This window comes from Perca flavescens, chromosome 11 (genome assembly GCF_004354835.1).
Source record: "Perca flavescens isolate YP-PL-M2 chromosome 11, PFLA_1.0, whole genome shotgun sequence".
Lineage (NCBI taxonomy): Eukaryota > Metazoa > Chordata > Actinopteri > Perciformes > Percidae > Perca > Perca flavescens.
Genome location: NC_041341.1, coordinates 18,781,351 through 18,798,403, shown reverse-complemented (window position 1 = coordinate 18,798,403; position 17,053 = coordinate 18,781,351). Strand labels below are relative to the sequence as shown.

Below are 17,053 nucleotides of genomic sequence, written 5' to 3'. Positions count from 1 at the left end.
TCAGTGTCTTGCTAAGGATTGTTTAGATTATCGATTACCTGATGGCTTGTTTTTGTCGGTCAGAAGTACAAAACATATTTTTTGCAGATATAAAGAGAAAAGCAGCAAATCATTACACTGAATGAATCAAATGAATGTAGTTCATTCCAATAGTTGTCAGTGCATTTTCTCTTTAGACATTTTGCTCATCGATTCATCGATTGCTCTTTGTTGCTCAGCTAAAGATCTGAGTACTGAGTTGGGTCTTTGTCATGTGATGTGACATTCTCTCTTTTCATCCTCCCTTTGTTTCAGACCCCACTGTGAGTCGCTATCATGTCCAGTGGATGCCGGAGTACTGCAGCCACAACGAGACCCGAGGACCAGAAAAATCTGTCACGCAGGTTAGTCTCCAGCAGCTGTTTCACACACCTTCCAACTGCAGGTCTGATCATGGAGTGCAAAGCGCAGCTACAACTTGATCAGCAGCTCTGTGCTATGCAAAGCACGTGCCTAACCTTTTGTCTGATGCTTAAAAAAGGACACCTCCGCTAAAGAAAACAACTTTACTGAGTGAGGCTGAAGCCCTGTTGCGTTGGATTTGCACTAGGCAAATCACTGGCTGTTATTTTGAATATTATGAGTCAGTCGTGTGGTCAGGCATGTGGTGTGTTGGCCAATAAAATGCATTTACTTAAACAATGTTTCCCGGAATGGGGGATCATTCACCTCCAACGGCCACAGCCATGCATTTTGCACGGGGCTTCCTTGTAGGCTCTGTGTAGGGGTTGGGAGAGTCTTGGGCTCAGGCTGATACAGGATGGCAGAGGCCTGGCAATCAACACATTCTTTGGGGACCAGCCCTCTCGTTGCTAGGAAATATACATCCATTTTCTATAGATCGCTGGGAAGGATTCCAGGGCTTGTGCTTTTATGTGAGCACAGCGCCTCATTCACTTTTAATCAAAGCTGTTTCAAGTCAGAGAGACTATACACACACCCTCTCTCAGGGGACTGCCTATTAATGTAGAACCTCTGTATTACAAATGCAAGATCTAAATCCACTAGTCAGCGGGATTTCTTTTTTTTATTTCCTGGAAAGAGATGAGAATGGCATTTTTTTGTTGTTAAGATCAATAGATGATTAAAGTTTGAAATACGTGTAAAGTGTAAGACTGCAGCACAGAATTCATTAACAGGGATTTACAGGCCATTCTCTTTTGAAAAATGAAACATAAATTTACTTTGGTTGCTGCTTCTTAATTAAGTTGCGTTTATGCGACATGTGGAAGCTGTAAAAAATCTTTTATATTGTAAGTTGAATAGAAGGATAGTGGTCTAACCCCTACCATGTGAGTGTTCAAAGTGGTCCTGTAATGTGGGGCATGTTCCTGAGGTCTGAGTGGGAATGTGATCTGCCCCGGCACTGTGTATTTAATTATCTCTGAAGCTCCATGGGACCTGACCTGGGTGACATGTCAAAGTCATCAGGGCTGAATAATTTGTTTCTTGGCTCAGGAGAACTACATCAACCTCCCAGGCCTGCTGTTCTCCTGCAAGTACAAAGTCACTGTTCACATGCTGAAGTCCAAGAGACGCTCCAAGGACGAGAGCACCACCTTCCTCACCCCATCCTGCGCAACCATCCGTAGCAAGACTCACAAACACATCCCCTGCCCAGGGGAGGGAGGTGAGTATTCAGCAGTTTGACGCGTAAAGGACATATTGAAATCGATCTGTATTACACAGTAATCAGACACCGTAGCATATTAAAATAATGATGAGAAAATCTATACACTCTTAAAGGAATAGTTCAACATTTTGGGAAATACACAAATTCGCTTTAGATGAAAAGATAGATCTATCTCTCATGTCTGTACGGTGAATATGAAGCTAGTTAGATTAGCTTAGCAAAAAGACTGCAAACAGGAGGAAACAGCTAGCCGGCTCCTAGCACCGGTAACAAAATCTGCCTAGCAGCAGCTCTAAAGCTCACTAGTTACAGACATGAGAGTGGTATCAATCTTTTCATCTATCTTTCAGCAAGAAAGCAAATACTGGTAAATGTGTTTCTCAAAATGTTGAACTATTCCTTTAATATCAAGACTCTAAATGAGACCACCTTTCTCCTAACAGCTCCAGGGCTTCCAAAGGTTTTGGCTAAGCCAGAGAATCTGACGGCCTCTTTCTCCATCATTGAGGGAAACATCACCGGCAACTTTCTGTGGCGTGTGTCCAGGGTGGCTCCCCATCAGCGAATCACAGGCTTCCAAGTCACCTGGGCCGAGATCACCACTGAAAGCCGGCAAAACAGCCTGCCCAACAGCATCATCTCCCAGTCCCAGATCCTGCCTCCAGTAAGTCTATTTTCATTAAAACAGTATTTGAAAACAGCCTTTACGCTAGTAATAGCGTAAAGGCTGTTTTCAAATACTGCAGATGTATATGTTTCCATATCTCACAGGGACCATGCTCTCATATATAGTCAGTAAAGTGTCCCTTGTAGTAGGAAGGTATGTTCTATTTTCAGCATTTCATTTCACTGAATCTATCAGAGGTGAGGGTGATTTGAGGATAACACTGTTGTGGCCTCTTTGCATGAATCTTGTGATAAGCGGTGGTGTGTAGACAGGCACAGGGAGAGATCTGAGGAAGTGTTGTGTCCTGCTGGAAGTTATCCTCCTCTACGTTTTCATCTGCCTTCACGTCTTCCTCTTTCATCCTCTGTGAGAGCTCAGAAAAAGCCGCTCTTTGACATAATCTGCTCCATCAACAACACGTTCTGCCTATCTGCACCTCCCAGCCTCTGGAACTCTTCTATAAATAAAAGCACCCACCGCACACTTTATCAAGCTGGCAGCAACAAAAAAAAAGGACAGACAGCCAGCCTTATGAAGACAAAGTCTTTGTTTTTGTCTGTGGCTTGTGCAAAGACAGCTCTGCAGCTGATACTCCCCCCCCGGTTTACAGCCCATTCCAATTCAAGTCATGTCAAATTTAAATTCTGTTGTATTTCAACTGATGGCATGTCTTCTGCTGCTCTCCTCCCTCACTTGGCAGGATCATAACTTGCTTGTCGTGTCCAACCTGCGGCCATCCACCTACTACAGACTGGAGGTGCAGGTCATAACAACTGGAGGGGAAGGTCCTGCCACTGTCAAGACCTTCCAGACGCCGAACATATTACCAGTCATTCAACACCGTAAGTACTAAGTCACTGTCACTGTCTTTGGTGCTATACATCATTTCAACTAATGTGATTTTTTTCTTGACTGAAAAATTTAAATCTGTTAAAGTTTGTGTTGGGTTTCATTCAGTGGCTCTTACTGCTCAGTGCTAACAGTATACAGTATATTTTTTATCCTAAAATCTTAAAAATCTTTATCCTAAAAGCAATAGTTTGACATTTTGTATTGTTAGTTTGCTTTCCTGCAAGAGTTAGATGAGAAAATACCACCCTCACGTCTGTACAACAAATATAAGGCTACAGCTAGCAGCCGGTTATTTTAGCACAAAGACTTGTGGAGGAAACAGCTGTCCTGGCTCTGTCCTATGTGCACTTATATGTGAAAGGGGTTGCTTGAAGTGCTGAACCCACAGAGAATTACAGCATCTCCCCTCAGCTCTACAGAGCGTTTTGGCCTTTTTTTAGCTCACCTTTTTGGTTTTCTGGCCCACGTCGTTTTTTGCGTGCACAACAGCCATCTGTTTTCAGCAAACAAATCTCTAAAAACCTGCCCATCACCAAACACCTAGCTAGAGAACCCAAGTGGAGCATTTAGCAGCTGAAGAGTCCGATATTTCCCTCACGAATTAGTGGAGTGCAAAACAGAGCTAAAAGAAAATTGGATATTGAGCTTACATTCATCAGGTTTCCAAAATACACGACTCTAACAAGTTTGCCATATCAACTTTATAAGTAGATATTATGTCAATGTTCACAGCTTCGTTCCACTGCCCCCAAGCTGCCAAAAAATCAGCAGTTTTAAGAAAAGATGCGGTGCTTCCTCCACATTATTTTGGGTTAGGCAGCATTTTTTTTTGCGGAAAAGACATACTTAACGCTGGTTGTTTAGCTCAGCAAAAGGAGGCGATGTATTTATGACCTGTATAACAGGTTAAACACTGCCAAGTAATGTGTAAATAACGTGTGTCTTTCTAGGACCCAGACTCCGGCAGCATCACTCTCACCACCAGAAGCCATCAGTGGAGAGGCACTGAGCTGCAAGTCGAGGCAAACCCAATAGGGAGAAGCACCGGTGGCTCTCTGCTCCTGTCTGTCAGGGAAGGAATGTGTGGAACCAAACAGAAACACAGCGCACCAGACCATGAACTGACCCCCCTGCTCGTGAAATATGGGTCCATCTTCTCCAGGCTCCACAACACATCAGCTATTCCTTCTCAACCCCTCTCCCTTGACTGAGATATGTCAGTGGACGGGTTGGTCTGTACAGTGAAATTTATACCGCGAGGTCTCACATTCAGCGTTGGTTAGTACACAGCTCCCAAAACACTTCCCCCAAATCATCAAGAAGTTATGAAATTCTAGGTAAAAGTTAAAGCCCCCTAAAATAGTTGTGATCCAGCTGTCATCGCACACAGCCATACGATATTAGCAAAATTGAAATCAGTTGATCATAGGCCGGCAATTAGGTCATGGTTTAAAGTCAAACAAGTACTTGATTGAAGATGGCTTAACATGGATGGTAGGAAATGCCAGAACTGTATAAAAAAAAAAGTTTATTCATGAAGAAAGAAAAGTAGAAATTCATCTATTTATTTTGTGTTACCCATTAAAGAGGCGCTTAGGAATAAGTCAGTACTGATGGATAATGTAACTAAAGTCATAGTATGTTGCATGTAGTACATTTGATTTTTTGAACTGTAAATGAATTACTTGCTTCAAATTGAAAGCTTGTAATGGTTTTGCATGACAAGCGTTAGCATTCTGTTGGCATGAAATAATTGTCTGTTACCTCTTTTCAGTATGTTAGCAATATTTCATTAACAGATTAACAAAGAATTATATTGGGAGTAATATGTAATGTTTATTAATGAAATTATAACTTGTGTGGAAATGATGAATTGTACATGTTCTTGGCTGTAGAAATATTTGTCGTGGAACAGTCAGTGAATGTCTATATTTATTTATGTGTGTATTACAAAGTTTGGTTTGGATGTGCGTGAATGTGTTTGTTTCGTGCGTTCTAGTCTCAAGTTTTTGAACAGACAAGAAAATCTTGTAAAGACATTTTGTAAAAATGGAATTGTAAATACAGTCTTATGTTACATGTTATTTTTCCATGGTAGAAACTGTACAAAATGCTAAGTAATAAAATAATCCTTAACCAATTCCCTTTGCTGTTTGTTTAATTGAAGTAGTAAATAGACATGCTTCTCCACTATTTGGCAGTTAATGTTGCTTATTTTGGCTGTAAAAGCCATCATGGCTGACTCTGTGTACAGTCTATCCACTGATCGGTCCAGGAGACATGCGCTCTGCAAGTCCAAATAAACAGGTCATCTAGCTTAACAGCCCAAGCAAATTTACCATTGCTGAGGTCGGGCGCCCCTCAACATAATGCTCTGCTTCTCGGAGCACTTGAAAAGCATTAAATCGCTCCTCTGCTCAGCAGCCTTCACCCTCTGAATGAAAAGATGAAATGTAATAGCTAAGAAAATAGCTAAGAGTGACATTGTGAGAGTTAATCCTATATGTATGCCGCTCATGATTTCTGTGTTCAAAACCGCAAGCGGAGTTATTTATGTGTGTTGGATAAAAGCCTTTTTTAGGACACATCCAATACTGAAAGGAGCGCATGCAGAATAGTGTTTAATGGTGCATACGGTTTATATGTTTTATTATGTGTATCCAGGCAAGTTGACATTACATTCTTGTTAATAAGATAGAGGTTTATTTACACCACATACAGTATACACTATACTGTATATGTGGTCGTTGTCTTTACATTTAAGGTCATTTTGTAGACACTTTCAACCAAAGTGACTTACAAGAAGTGCATGCATCCTCCATAGGAACTGTGCTAACGGACATCAGCATGCTCATTGGTAGAGTATTCAGAGTATTCAAACCACTGCATCTGCCAAACCTGGAATTTTGGACTTTCAAAGACAACATGCAGTGAATCCATCAGTGGATGGATTTCATATCTTTCATAGAATTAAACAAATCATGTACTCTGTCTGAGATTCAATTAAATTCAGATCAATTAGATACGTTATGGCATTTCCAAAAATCATCAGAAAGGTAACTACAAATAAAAAAAACACTTTTTTTTTCAATTGGTGCAGTTGGCTTTCAAGTTTCAAAATGCATTTTCATGAGCCTGAGCCATGTGTAAGTTGCCTTTGATGCACTTAAGGAAAATGAGTGTCACCAAAGAGACAAAATTCCTTCCAGTGTGCTGCTAGCAAAGGAACAGTTTTCTATTCTGCTGTTGGAGGTTAATCCGTGTCAATTCAGTATTGCAAATATTTCCATTAAAAGACATACTAGAAATCATGGACTGTATTGATTGTGTCTGTGTGTTTGCATATTTGTGTGGGTGTGCTTGCTTTTTGAAATGTATGTTTGTGAAGAGACGTTGCTGTCCAGATGTTTAGATTCTGAAGTCTTGTCACCATTTTCCACACCGAGCGACAAATTATTCTGAGCCCTTGTTTTCACACACTCAGCCTCTTCAGTCAGTCAATGCTTCGCCGCTCACTTCTCAGGGATGTTGTTTATGTACAGTTCTATTATGTCACAGGAGATTAGTTCCTCTTGGTCTGTGCACGCTAATCCCTCTCTCTTTTCTAGGAGCCGGGCCAGTGTTTAGCCAAGGCTCCTTTCTGTGCGAGCCAGCCCAGCCCCTCTCCCTTTCAGGCTGTCACAGTCCCTCTCTACACACAGCAAATACCATGGCCCTCAAGTGTGAAAACCTCAAAACAAAAGGGCCTCTAGCCTCTTTTGAGGCATGTTGCAAGACGTCCAAGTCTCCGAGGACATAAAAGAAAGGGGAAAAAAATGCAACAACTAAATAATAGGCCAGTCGTCAGTACAAAAGCTTTGTTTCTTATGGTACAAGGCCAGTGAGGGCTTTTTCACTTTGCATGACATTACATCCCTATTGTGAAAGTCAGGCAGGGGATATTGCTTTCAAATTTGAACACATATTTATGAAAACAATATTATTCATTTGGCTCTGCGAATAATCCCAGTCAATTAAATATTTACCCGTCTCCTGGTTGGCATTAGCCCTCATTTTATTAGAACTGAGAATAACACAGTGAGTCCATTCAGAGGAGTGCAACAAAGATAGGCTGTTTCTTCCACACATCTCCTCTGACCCCTTTGCACCGTTCTGCAGATTAACATTGCAATGAGCCATGCATTACTATTTATCAAATCTAAGCCACTTTTATGGGTCATCCTACAATAGTTTGACGGAGCAACTGTAACATTACCCCTTAAAGGATTGTTGGAATTTAGGTTTTGATGATAGGTACGATCCAAGCATTACTTTGAAGTATGAGGCAAAAAATAAAATGGATGGACTTTACTTTCCTTTTTTCAGATGTCACTGATCGTAACTTGAACGATTTGAGAGCAAACGTTGCTCTCATGTGAGTTTCAGGTCAGTGAGATCATCAAGGAGAGCCAGGCATGCGCTCCAGATTACTACCACATGGACTACATCCATTTGCGCTGGTACTCCTTCAATATGATGAGATGGAATATATTGTCTGTGAGATTGATGAAAAATAAGAGTGTTTTTTCCCCCCTCCATTAGGAAAGGCAATGTTGCTTTAATGCTGTGATATGGTGAGAAATCTGACCTTGCCCCGGGCAGTGGCATGTTTCTGGTTAGGCTCTGGTGAGTGGGACCAGGCAGGGGACACATGAAAGGATCTTTCTGTCAGGCTGAAAAAGATGTTCAGTCTAAGTCTAATGAAGACCAGAACACATGGCCAGACCTGAGAACATGCCACACATTACACAAGCACTAGAGCTACAACACTGTTGACAAGCTCTGTATTCCTCTCCTTCCTCTCAAGGCTGACAAAGTGAGAAGCTTGATGAGCATGTGTGTGCCATGATTAAAAAGCAGTACTAGCCTACCAGGACACTGAAGTAAAAACACCTCCTCATCCAAAGACAGACAGATAATGTGTTTGTTGCTAAAAATGGCCTTTGCTTCTGTGTCTCCACTGGGAATGTTATTTCGTCTCTGTGCCTGGAAAAGCTTTCTTGGGTTGTATAAGTCAGCGACTGAGCTGGTACAATAATATGAGAAAATGATTTTGTATAAACAAAGTTTATAATGCTATATATATATATATATATATATATATATATATAATGGTATATAATAGCAGCTTATAATGTACACCTGTGCAATCAAAAACAGTTCAATAGCTCTCCAAATAATTTTTGTTGACACTTGATTCAGCTTTTTTGTGCCAGTTGTAGTGAAGATATATTGGACTATTATAAACAGATGTTTAAACACCTTAGTATAATCCGTGGTAGAAGATGTACTGTAATTATTTAAAGCAAAAGTATCAATACCACAATGTAAAAATACTCCCGTAAAAGTCATGCATTTAAATTGGTACTTATAAATGAAGTAAAAAGTACAGAATCATAAATTGCAAAATGTAATTAAAGTATGAGAAGTAAAAGTACTAATAAGGAAGACCGAGCCATTTCATAGTGTTATTTATTACGCATTATCATTATGGTATTAACATAAGCAGCTGGTTAGCTCTAACTGCAAATACTGCTGGGTCTTTCAGACCATACGGCATACTGTATTTTGAAAACAGATCATATGTTTTGCATTTCAAATTTAAATCTGCAAAGTAACTAGTGATTGTAAGTTGTCAGATGAATGTAAAAAGTACAATATTTCCCACTGAAATGTAGTGGAGTAGAAGTATTAAGTGGCATATTAATTAAATATTCAGGTATAGTACAAGTACCTCAAAACTGTACTTTAGTACAGTGATTAAATGTGCATACTTCCTTCCTTCAAGTCTTCTGATGATTATTCCAGTCTACGGCCCCAGCTAATGGAGATCCCAATAAATCACATCAAATCAAATTAACCTCCAATATGAAACATTTCACATACATTTTCCCTTTATCCTAAACTGAAACACACTTTGTTCAAAGTACTTGTCATCCTTAGGACTTTGGGTCAAAGGTAAGAAAGAGGTCCAGTATGTTTGTGTTTACAAAGAAAATGTCACCAGAGGAGTCGTTATCCAGATCCCTCTTTCGAAACCAAACATCCTTCTCCACAGGCGTACAAAGTGGAGAGATCAGGCAGGAAAGTGCCATCCAGCTGGGTAATAGCTGTTATAATCCCCTCTGATTAGTGTTAATCCCTTTAATGCTCCTTCCTGAGAATAAACACATGTTGACCCAAGTGACCTGCTCTTAATAAATGAAGGTTGGTATGCTATCATATTCACTGTGGTCAATCCAGTGTTGCATGAGCTTGTATTGTAGCTCTTAATGATACAATGTATATGCAATAACCTAAAATACAACAGTTGACACGTTTGAATTGGGATTGCTGGCTGGTGTCATCTTTTTCACAATACAATACACCCCCCAGGCGTGACTAGCGATGAGGGGCAACTCTCCGTCTTGTGTTCTTTTCTCCTGTGAAGTCAGTGTGCAGGATCGGTAGCCGGGCCTCAGAGGCGAGGCAAAGTTCACAGGTCGGCGTGTACCCTGGAGGATGGACGGCAGCGTGAGGGAAGGGCCCAGGCTCGGGGACAAGGGAAAGGGTCAGGGGTTGAGTTCAGATGGAATCCACACAGAGGATGTTGAAATAGATATTGTCAGGGGAAAACAGAGCTTCCTTCTCTTTTCCTGCTGGCCTGCCGCTAAAGACACCACAAGGCAGGCACAACATCAGAGATTGTAAACACATCTGCAGCTCCGAGCACTAATTCGAAGGTGTTAATAAGATGATGCATGTGCCATCCAAAGTGGCATTTACAGTAGAAGAGGAAATTATGAAAGGCATGATTTGATGTGTAAACACTTTGCTTGAGCGCCTCTGCTTCCTCAGAATGTCAAAATAAACTTGCGTGACAGGAAAAAGAGCTGTGAAAAATGTGTTCTTAGAGCTGTTTAGAGATTAAAATCAATGCACTCTTTTTAGAATAAACAAAAAAATTGGATTCTTGCTCTCAAACACAGTTGCACATTTTAATTCAAAGATTTCTCTGAGGGAAATCTGCTCTGTCTCCATCTTGATTGCTTCAAACAAAAACTATATTTCAAACAGTCAATCCATTCGTCTGTCTACTGTGTTCTCTTTTCATGTGGAAGGACTGCTATGGATCAACATCTAGTTCATACCCAAAATAATAAATGTTGCTGTTCGTTTACATATAGAAAGATGGCATCAGAGGTCATTACAGTATTGCTCACAATAAAGGCACTGGGATATTTTTCAAAATTTTTGTTAAATCCATTTATTGTCCTGAGAAAATCAAAATGGGGCGCGAGCTGAAAAGGGAGCATGAAATTGATTACACTGTAAAGGAACGGCTTATATGTGCAATCACAAAAGCTTTTACAGGCCCCAGAAAACATGAGGCAGCAACAGACTCCACAAATAAATTAACACCAGGATAATGTGATTCTTTGTTTTTATTTTGTATGAAGATGTTGATCTAAATACATTAAAAAACAAAGCTGGCACATGGCTCAACAAACCGCATGTTTATATAATGAATATGGAGTATTTTGTCCTGTCTCTCTATGTGTGTGTGTGTGTGTGTGTGTGTGTGTGTGTGTGTGTGTGTGTGTGTGTGTGTGTGTGTGTGTGTGTGTGTGTGTGTGTGTGTATGTGTGTGCTCAAAGGCTAAGAGCTCATTTCCACTCTTGATGATCACAGGCACCATTGATTGTAATGCTGACGAGCAGCCTAGTTCTGCCCGTGGCGTACAAAGGGATCTGGACATGTTTAAAGCACTAACTTTCATGTTTTTTTATGCCGGTATGAAGTTGAGTACTGATGTTGCGGGCAGCTGGCTCTCATTAACAAAACACGATGTCAAACAGAGGGCCTGGCTGGTGAAAGTCAACCGTTCTAACTCTCTGGTCGTTGGCGTCTCTTGGCGCACGCCAGCTGCGCTGAGAGCTGTCTGACCTGGTGGACTTGATACTGTGGCTTTGGTCAGTAATGTCCTACAAAGAATGAAATTATAACTGTGAATGATGGCTCTAGGTGTGAAATAAATCATCTACACATTTAGACCTAAAGCATCACTTTTTATGCTTTTCATAGACTTGTCATTAATATAATAATAATAATAATAATAATAATAATAATAATAATAATAATAATAATAACAAACATAACCTAGTGCTTTCCAGAAAAACAGCAAAACCAAGAACAATACAGCCAACAACAATGAAGTAAAATACTAAAAACATAAGTATCATGAAGCACCACATATATATTTATACATATATACATATACATAGAATATACATACATACACACACACACACACATACACATACACATACATACACCTAACACCGTATTAATATTCATAAACGCTTTCCTATAAGAGTAAGTTTTAAGAAGCGATTTAAAAGATACTAATGTTGTGGCGTGTCTAATTTCATTAGGCAGAGTCTTGGGGCTCTAACAGCAAAGGCCCGGTTGCCTTTGGTCACAAGCCTGGATCTTGGAACAAACATTAATGCTATGTGATATTCATATATATCTGCATGTTAGACAAATTAGTACCATTCTCTAATACGACATCACTTATAACGGGTTTTTGAAAGTTAAAAGCTTCATTAATGTTAATAACCCATTAATTAATGCTTCATAGACGAGTGAGTAACCACTTGTAGAAACAAATTGTGGGAACAACCCATTGGCTGGTGTATATCATCCTACAGCATAACTTATTTTTTCTTTAACTAGTTATTAAATTCATCAAGAACACCATGATTACCGCTCCAACCATGATGGGGACTTGTATTGCATGTCATTCCCCATCTCACTCGCCCTTTGTTTCCTGTCCTGTTTCTACTGTCATCTATCCAAAAGCAGTATTAAAAGGCCCCAAAACAGGACTGTTGTACTGGAATAACCCTAGTACTTACTAATAACCAAAAAACCTGTTAAGTTTAAGTCTACAGTTACATTACTATTAACATTAATAAAGAATATAGGTTGACAGCTTTTTAAAACTTTCTGATAAGTCTTCAACCTCCAAATGTTCTTATGAATATGGTATTAAAGCATGGTATTAATGAATGAACAAATTACTAACCATGAACACAGCCATAAAACCATTACAAAAGTATGCACTGTTATCACCCAAAAACACACACTACTAATACTTTCATGACTCCAATTTATGACCTCGGTGATGGCTGACCATTTCCTGTGCCTTAGCATGTTTTGAGGCACAGCCTGGTCTTGTTTGTCTCAGAGGGTGAGGACACCATGGTGAGCAGAGCGTGATGGGATATATCTCAGTCACACCACTGAAGCATTTGTCAGTGTCGTATTTCACAAAAACATTACAGATTATTGAAGGGATGATAGGGATATCTGCAGTGGGTATTAACATCTTGAAAAAGTGTCAATGGTGGATCAGCAATAAAAAATAGTTCATAAATCCCTTGTCTAAATGCACCGTTGCAAGTGTGCTTTTTCAAGCCTGTTAGCAACATAAACAGTTCCGTTTGTGTTGAGGTGTTGAGTGGTCCTGAGATTTAGGTGAGCTGAGGGAATCCTGTGATTCAGTGTCAGGACAGGCCACTGTGCCCACACAGCCTGTAACACGTTTATGACGCTCAAGAGGAGAACAAAACATATGGTATACATGTTAGGAAGGTTTGCACAGCCCGGCTAACCGAGGGATGAGCTCTCTTTTTCCACGCTTTGATGGTAAGTGGCTGTTAACCACGTCCCACCTTTGGGATAAATGACATTATCAGCTACTTATCTGCTTTTCATCACTTGTGACAGAAACAAAGCAAATTTTCCAATCCTTCATACTGACATCTGATGACTGCAGCGACATATTGTTTTTTTTAATTGCTTGATGTTTAATATATATATATATATTTTTTAACCTTTATTTATTCAGGGAAGGTTCACTGAGAGGAAGCCTCTCTTTTGCAGGAACACCCTGATCACATTCACACAGTTACACATTCATACCACAGTCTGATCTGCTGCATGGCCACTGGAGCGGTTGGGGTTAAGGGACTTGCTCAAGGGCACCTCAGTGGTGGTAATGAGGGAGGGACAAGTGCTGCTCTTTTCACTTTCCCCACCCAGATTTTTTTACCCTGTCAGTCTGGGGATTGAACCGATGACTTCCCAGTCACAAGCTCACTTCTCTAACCTTTAGGCCACCATTGCCCCTAAATTATTGTTATTATATAATTATTCTACAAAAAAAGCTGTCTCTTATGAAACATTAGCTGCCATTTGGCTGAAGCAGAGCACCTCAAGAGAGATGATTCCTGAAAAGCTACATAGTTTCTGTTATATTCATATGTGCTAAACAAAACAAAAACAATTTCTTTTCAATTCAGAAACAATTTACTGCCTCGTATGATTTGTGCCACGTCTATTGTCTCACGTCTGTGGATATATGATGTTGCTAAAGACCCCCTCAACTCAACTCATCTCTGTGCTCATCTCTTCTCATACTCACAGTCCTTTCAAGCAAAGCTCCAAGGCAATGATATATTGTGCAGATCTGATTGAAAACAGTCTTCATAATGTGAAACTAACAATCTCTCAGACTTCTGTCATTCCTGTTTTTTAAATAGACTGTTTGAAAAATCACAGTAATTTGATTAGAATGGATTGACAGCCTGGTGAGTTACTGTCAGTATGCCAGTGGGAGAAGAGTGTTTCAGATTTCTCCTGAGGAGAATCCTTCACCTCCCCAGCAGTTCTTTTAATAATATAGGCAGCGCCTTTCATCTGCTCATCCAAGCAAGGCGTTTAATGCGTTGCAGATTCTTTTCAGCTCTGACTATATTTTACCGTCTTCTTTTTAGAGGCTTTCTGGAATGTGTTTCAATTAATCTTGAACTTTGTTTCAAACAAAATCTACCTAATGTTTGATAATGAATGGCTCACATCCACATATAATATTAATAATAATAAAAATAATAATAATAATTGATAAAGAAACTGCAGAATTTCAGATAATAGTGTTTATAGATTAACCTTTGATTATGCTAATACACTATATATTTGATATTATTATCCAGGCGATTCAACACTTTAACACACTAAAATGTAAAATTGTGAATGCATTTTACAACCTCATAAGTATATTTCTTGGCATTGTGGAGACACCACACTTGCCAGTGAACTGTAAAAATTCCACCGACCACATTAGCAGAGACAGACTAATAACCTTAACAAAGTAAAGGAAGCGCCAAGAGTGCCGTGAGTTAGATAAGAGTATAGATACCACTCTTGTGTCTGTATGCTACATTTGAGGCTACTGTCAGTAGCTGATTAACTTAGCATGACGAATGGAAACAGGACTATTTCTTGAAAGAAATAATACATTTATGTTAAGCTAAATGCCACATAACCCCCTGTGAAATACTCTTTACACTTCGTTTTTTGCAGAGTATAAACAAACGAGATATTTGTTTGTAAGCTTTAGAGCTTTGCTACCTTTGGACAGAGCCAGGCTAGCTTTTTCCCTTTATTTTTAGTCTTGATGCTGAGCTAAGCTAACCACCTCCTGGCTGTAGCTTCATTTCCGTACAGATATAAGAGTGATACTGATCATCTCATCTACCTCTTGGCAAGAAAGCGATGGTTGTTCCCAAAATGTCAAACTATTCCTTTAATCAAAGCACAGTATTTCAGCCCTCTCACTGGTCATTCATCCCCTTGCTGTGTTTACACATTTCTCTTTGGTTTTCTTATGTTCATAATAGTAAATCAACCATGTGCTGTAGGGCACAACACTCTGATCTTTGATTAACTCAATTAATACAAACAATCAAGAACAGGAAGCCACAATATGTCAAGATAATACAAAAAGCAAACATTATATTAGCCAACCACTGTAGTGGTTGCTGTAAAACCCCTCTAGTAGTCCTCTGGCCTTGCTGAACGATCTGTCTTTCATAGTCGACCAGTGCTGACTGCCAAGAATAGCACTCTGGCTCTTGTTAGCGAAGGATAGGTTTGTGTCAAGCACAGCTTCTCTGCAGGCTGAGCCATGTTGTTGTTGTGGTTGAAAAAGATCATGGGACTGTTGTGTGCAATCGCTCACTGACAAAGATGTCAGGGCTGCTAAATGACACACTTCCAATCAACTGATCCGCTGCCAGTGTGAGTCATCTTTTTCTCATGGCAAAAGCTCCACACAACAGACTTTGAGTCTTTGAACAGGTGTTGTTTTTCTTTCTCATCGCTCTTTTTTCATATATATTTTTTTTATTTGACATTACTGTTTGTGTATCTGATCCCATCTCAGTCCACCCCTCCCACTCTCTCACACACACCCACACACTGGCTTTCTATTGCTTTTTTTTTTCTTCATCTTTTCATACAAAAGAAATAGTGTTGGCCTCTGGCATTTATCAAGGATGAAATGTGTTCAAAGAGTAAGCCTTTGAATTTGAGCCTATTCAACATACTTTATGAGAAAATATCAAATTGAGTTAAACTTTCATACTGGGTACATTTATTATAATCTTTTTTTTTTTTTTTTTTTTTTTTTTTACAAGAAAAGGGGATCATTTTTCTTTACTGCGATTTTTTTCTTCTGTATTCTGATCCTCTTTCAATATACTAAAAGTTCTTATGAATTTCTTCCAAGTGCAGTGTCACTGAATATATATATAGTGACTTTCCTCTCTTGCAGGTCTGCCAATTAGAAGGGGCTGTTTTTAATTGACCCATTGTCCACATCATTGGTGTATTCAGGGGCATTGCCACAGGCAGAATTTCTTGTCATCAAAAGCTGCTTTTAGACATATCAGATCTGAGGCCAGATAGAATAGATAGAGTTTTGACTGATGTTTCGAGGAAGTCCCTTTCCTATTTAAATATTCATGGGTCTGTAGCTTGCAGGGGTGAGACAGGAATCCAAAGCAAACCTGTGGACAACAATAGCAGCTCAGAGTTCTTCCTGTCTGCTTCCCATTACAGTAAATACACTCTCAGAGCTACCATCCCTGCTGCATTCCTGCTCCCCGCTCCACTGGGCTATGCCTAACTGAGGGTATTTGGCATCTGAAGACAAACCTAAATGCATGGAATGAAAAGACAAATGTCCCATTATCTCACTGTTTTTGTAAATAAAAATTACCAGAAACATGAATGACAGAGTGGCATGGCATGGGAAAGCATTAATAGGTTTATAAATCTTTGGATTTATCTGCCCGCTATGCTTCATTTTCTTACATATCAAAAGTGACTGTAATGCTACTTTGTTTGAAACATGCAACTCATATTGCAGGTGTTGTCTTTGCCACCGTGTCTTCACTGCTAATGCACTCATGGTCTTTCAATCCCACTAGATCCCACTTGAAATGTGTCAATCCCAACAGGCCTGTCACTATGACATCACAGACTGCCGTGGTCTCCCCAGTCTGCTGTGCCAAAAGGATCCCAACTTCATGAAACATGTGCAAGAAAGCAGCATTATGCGTGATTCAGTGTGTGGCTGTTTGGTCTTGGATCAGTATGATAACACCGGATGAATGCCTTTAAACTTCATATCAAGTGGCTTTAAACAATTATTTCTTTGTCCGCATTAGCTAGCATGCGATGACATCCAAACAATTGACAGATGCTTGAAAGCTAAATGTAAACTAAGACAGATGAAGTAACGTGCTAGAAAGAAGAGATAAATAGTTTTGAAAGAGATTAGATATTAATGGTGTCCTGAAAAATAAGGCGCTAGTTCAAGGTGGTTTATTAACTAACACCTTATCAATCAAACTTTGGAAAAGAGCTATTATTACAAGCTTCATCTTAGCTCTCAAAAACAACCATTTTCATCTCTAAAGACATGAATCATT

At 39.7% G+C, this 17,053-nt stretch overlaps 1 protein-coding gene across 1 annotated transcript in view; it reads left to right on the top strand.

The window, feature by feature from the left end:
* The window catches only part of anos1 (anosmin 1), a 39,690-nt gene extending 34,450 nt beyond the window's left edge, over window positions 1–5,240 (top strand). Inside the window, exons 10-14 of the mRNA XM_028591595.1 lie at window positions 295–383; window positions 1,498–1,669; window positions 2,116–2,336; window positions 3,040–3,181; window positions 4,142–5,240. Of these exons, the coding sequence (XP_028447396.1) occupies window positions 295–383; window positions 1,498–1,669; window positions 2,116–2,336; window positions 3,040–3,181; window positions 4,142–4,200 (683 nt within the window). The 3' untranslated portion in view covers window positions 4,201–5,240. The remainder of the gene's footprint in view (window positions 1–294; window positions 384–1,497; window positions 1,670–2,115; window positions 2,337–3,039; window positions 3,182–4,141) is intronic.
* The last annotated feature ends 11,813 nt before the right edge of the window (window positions 5,241–17,053 follow it).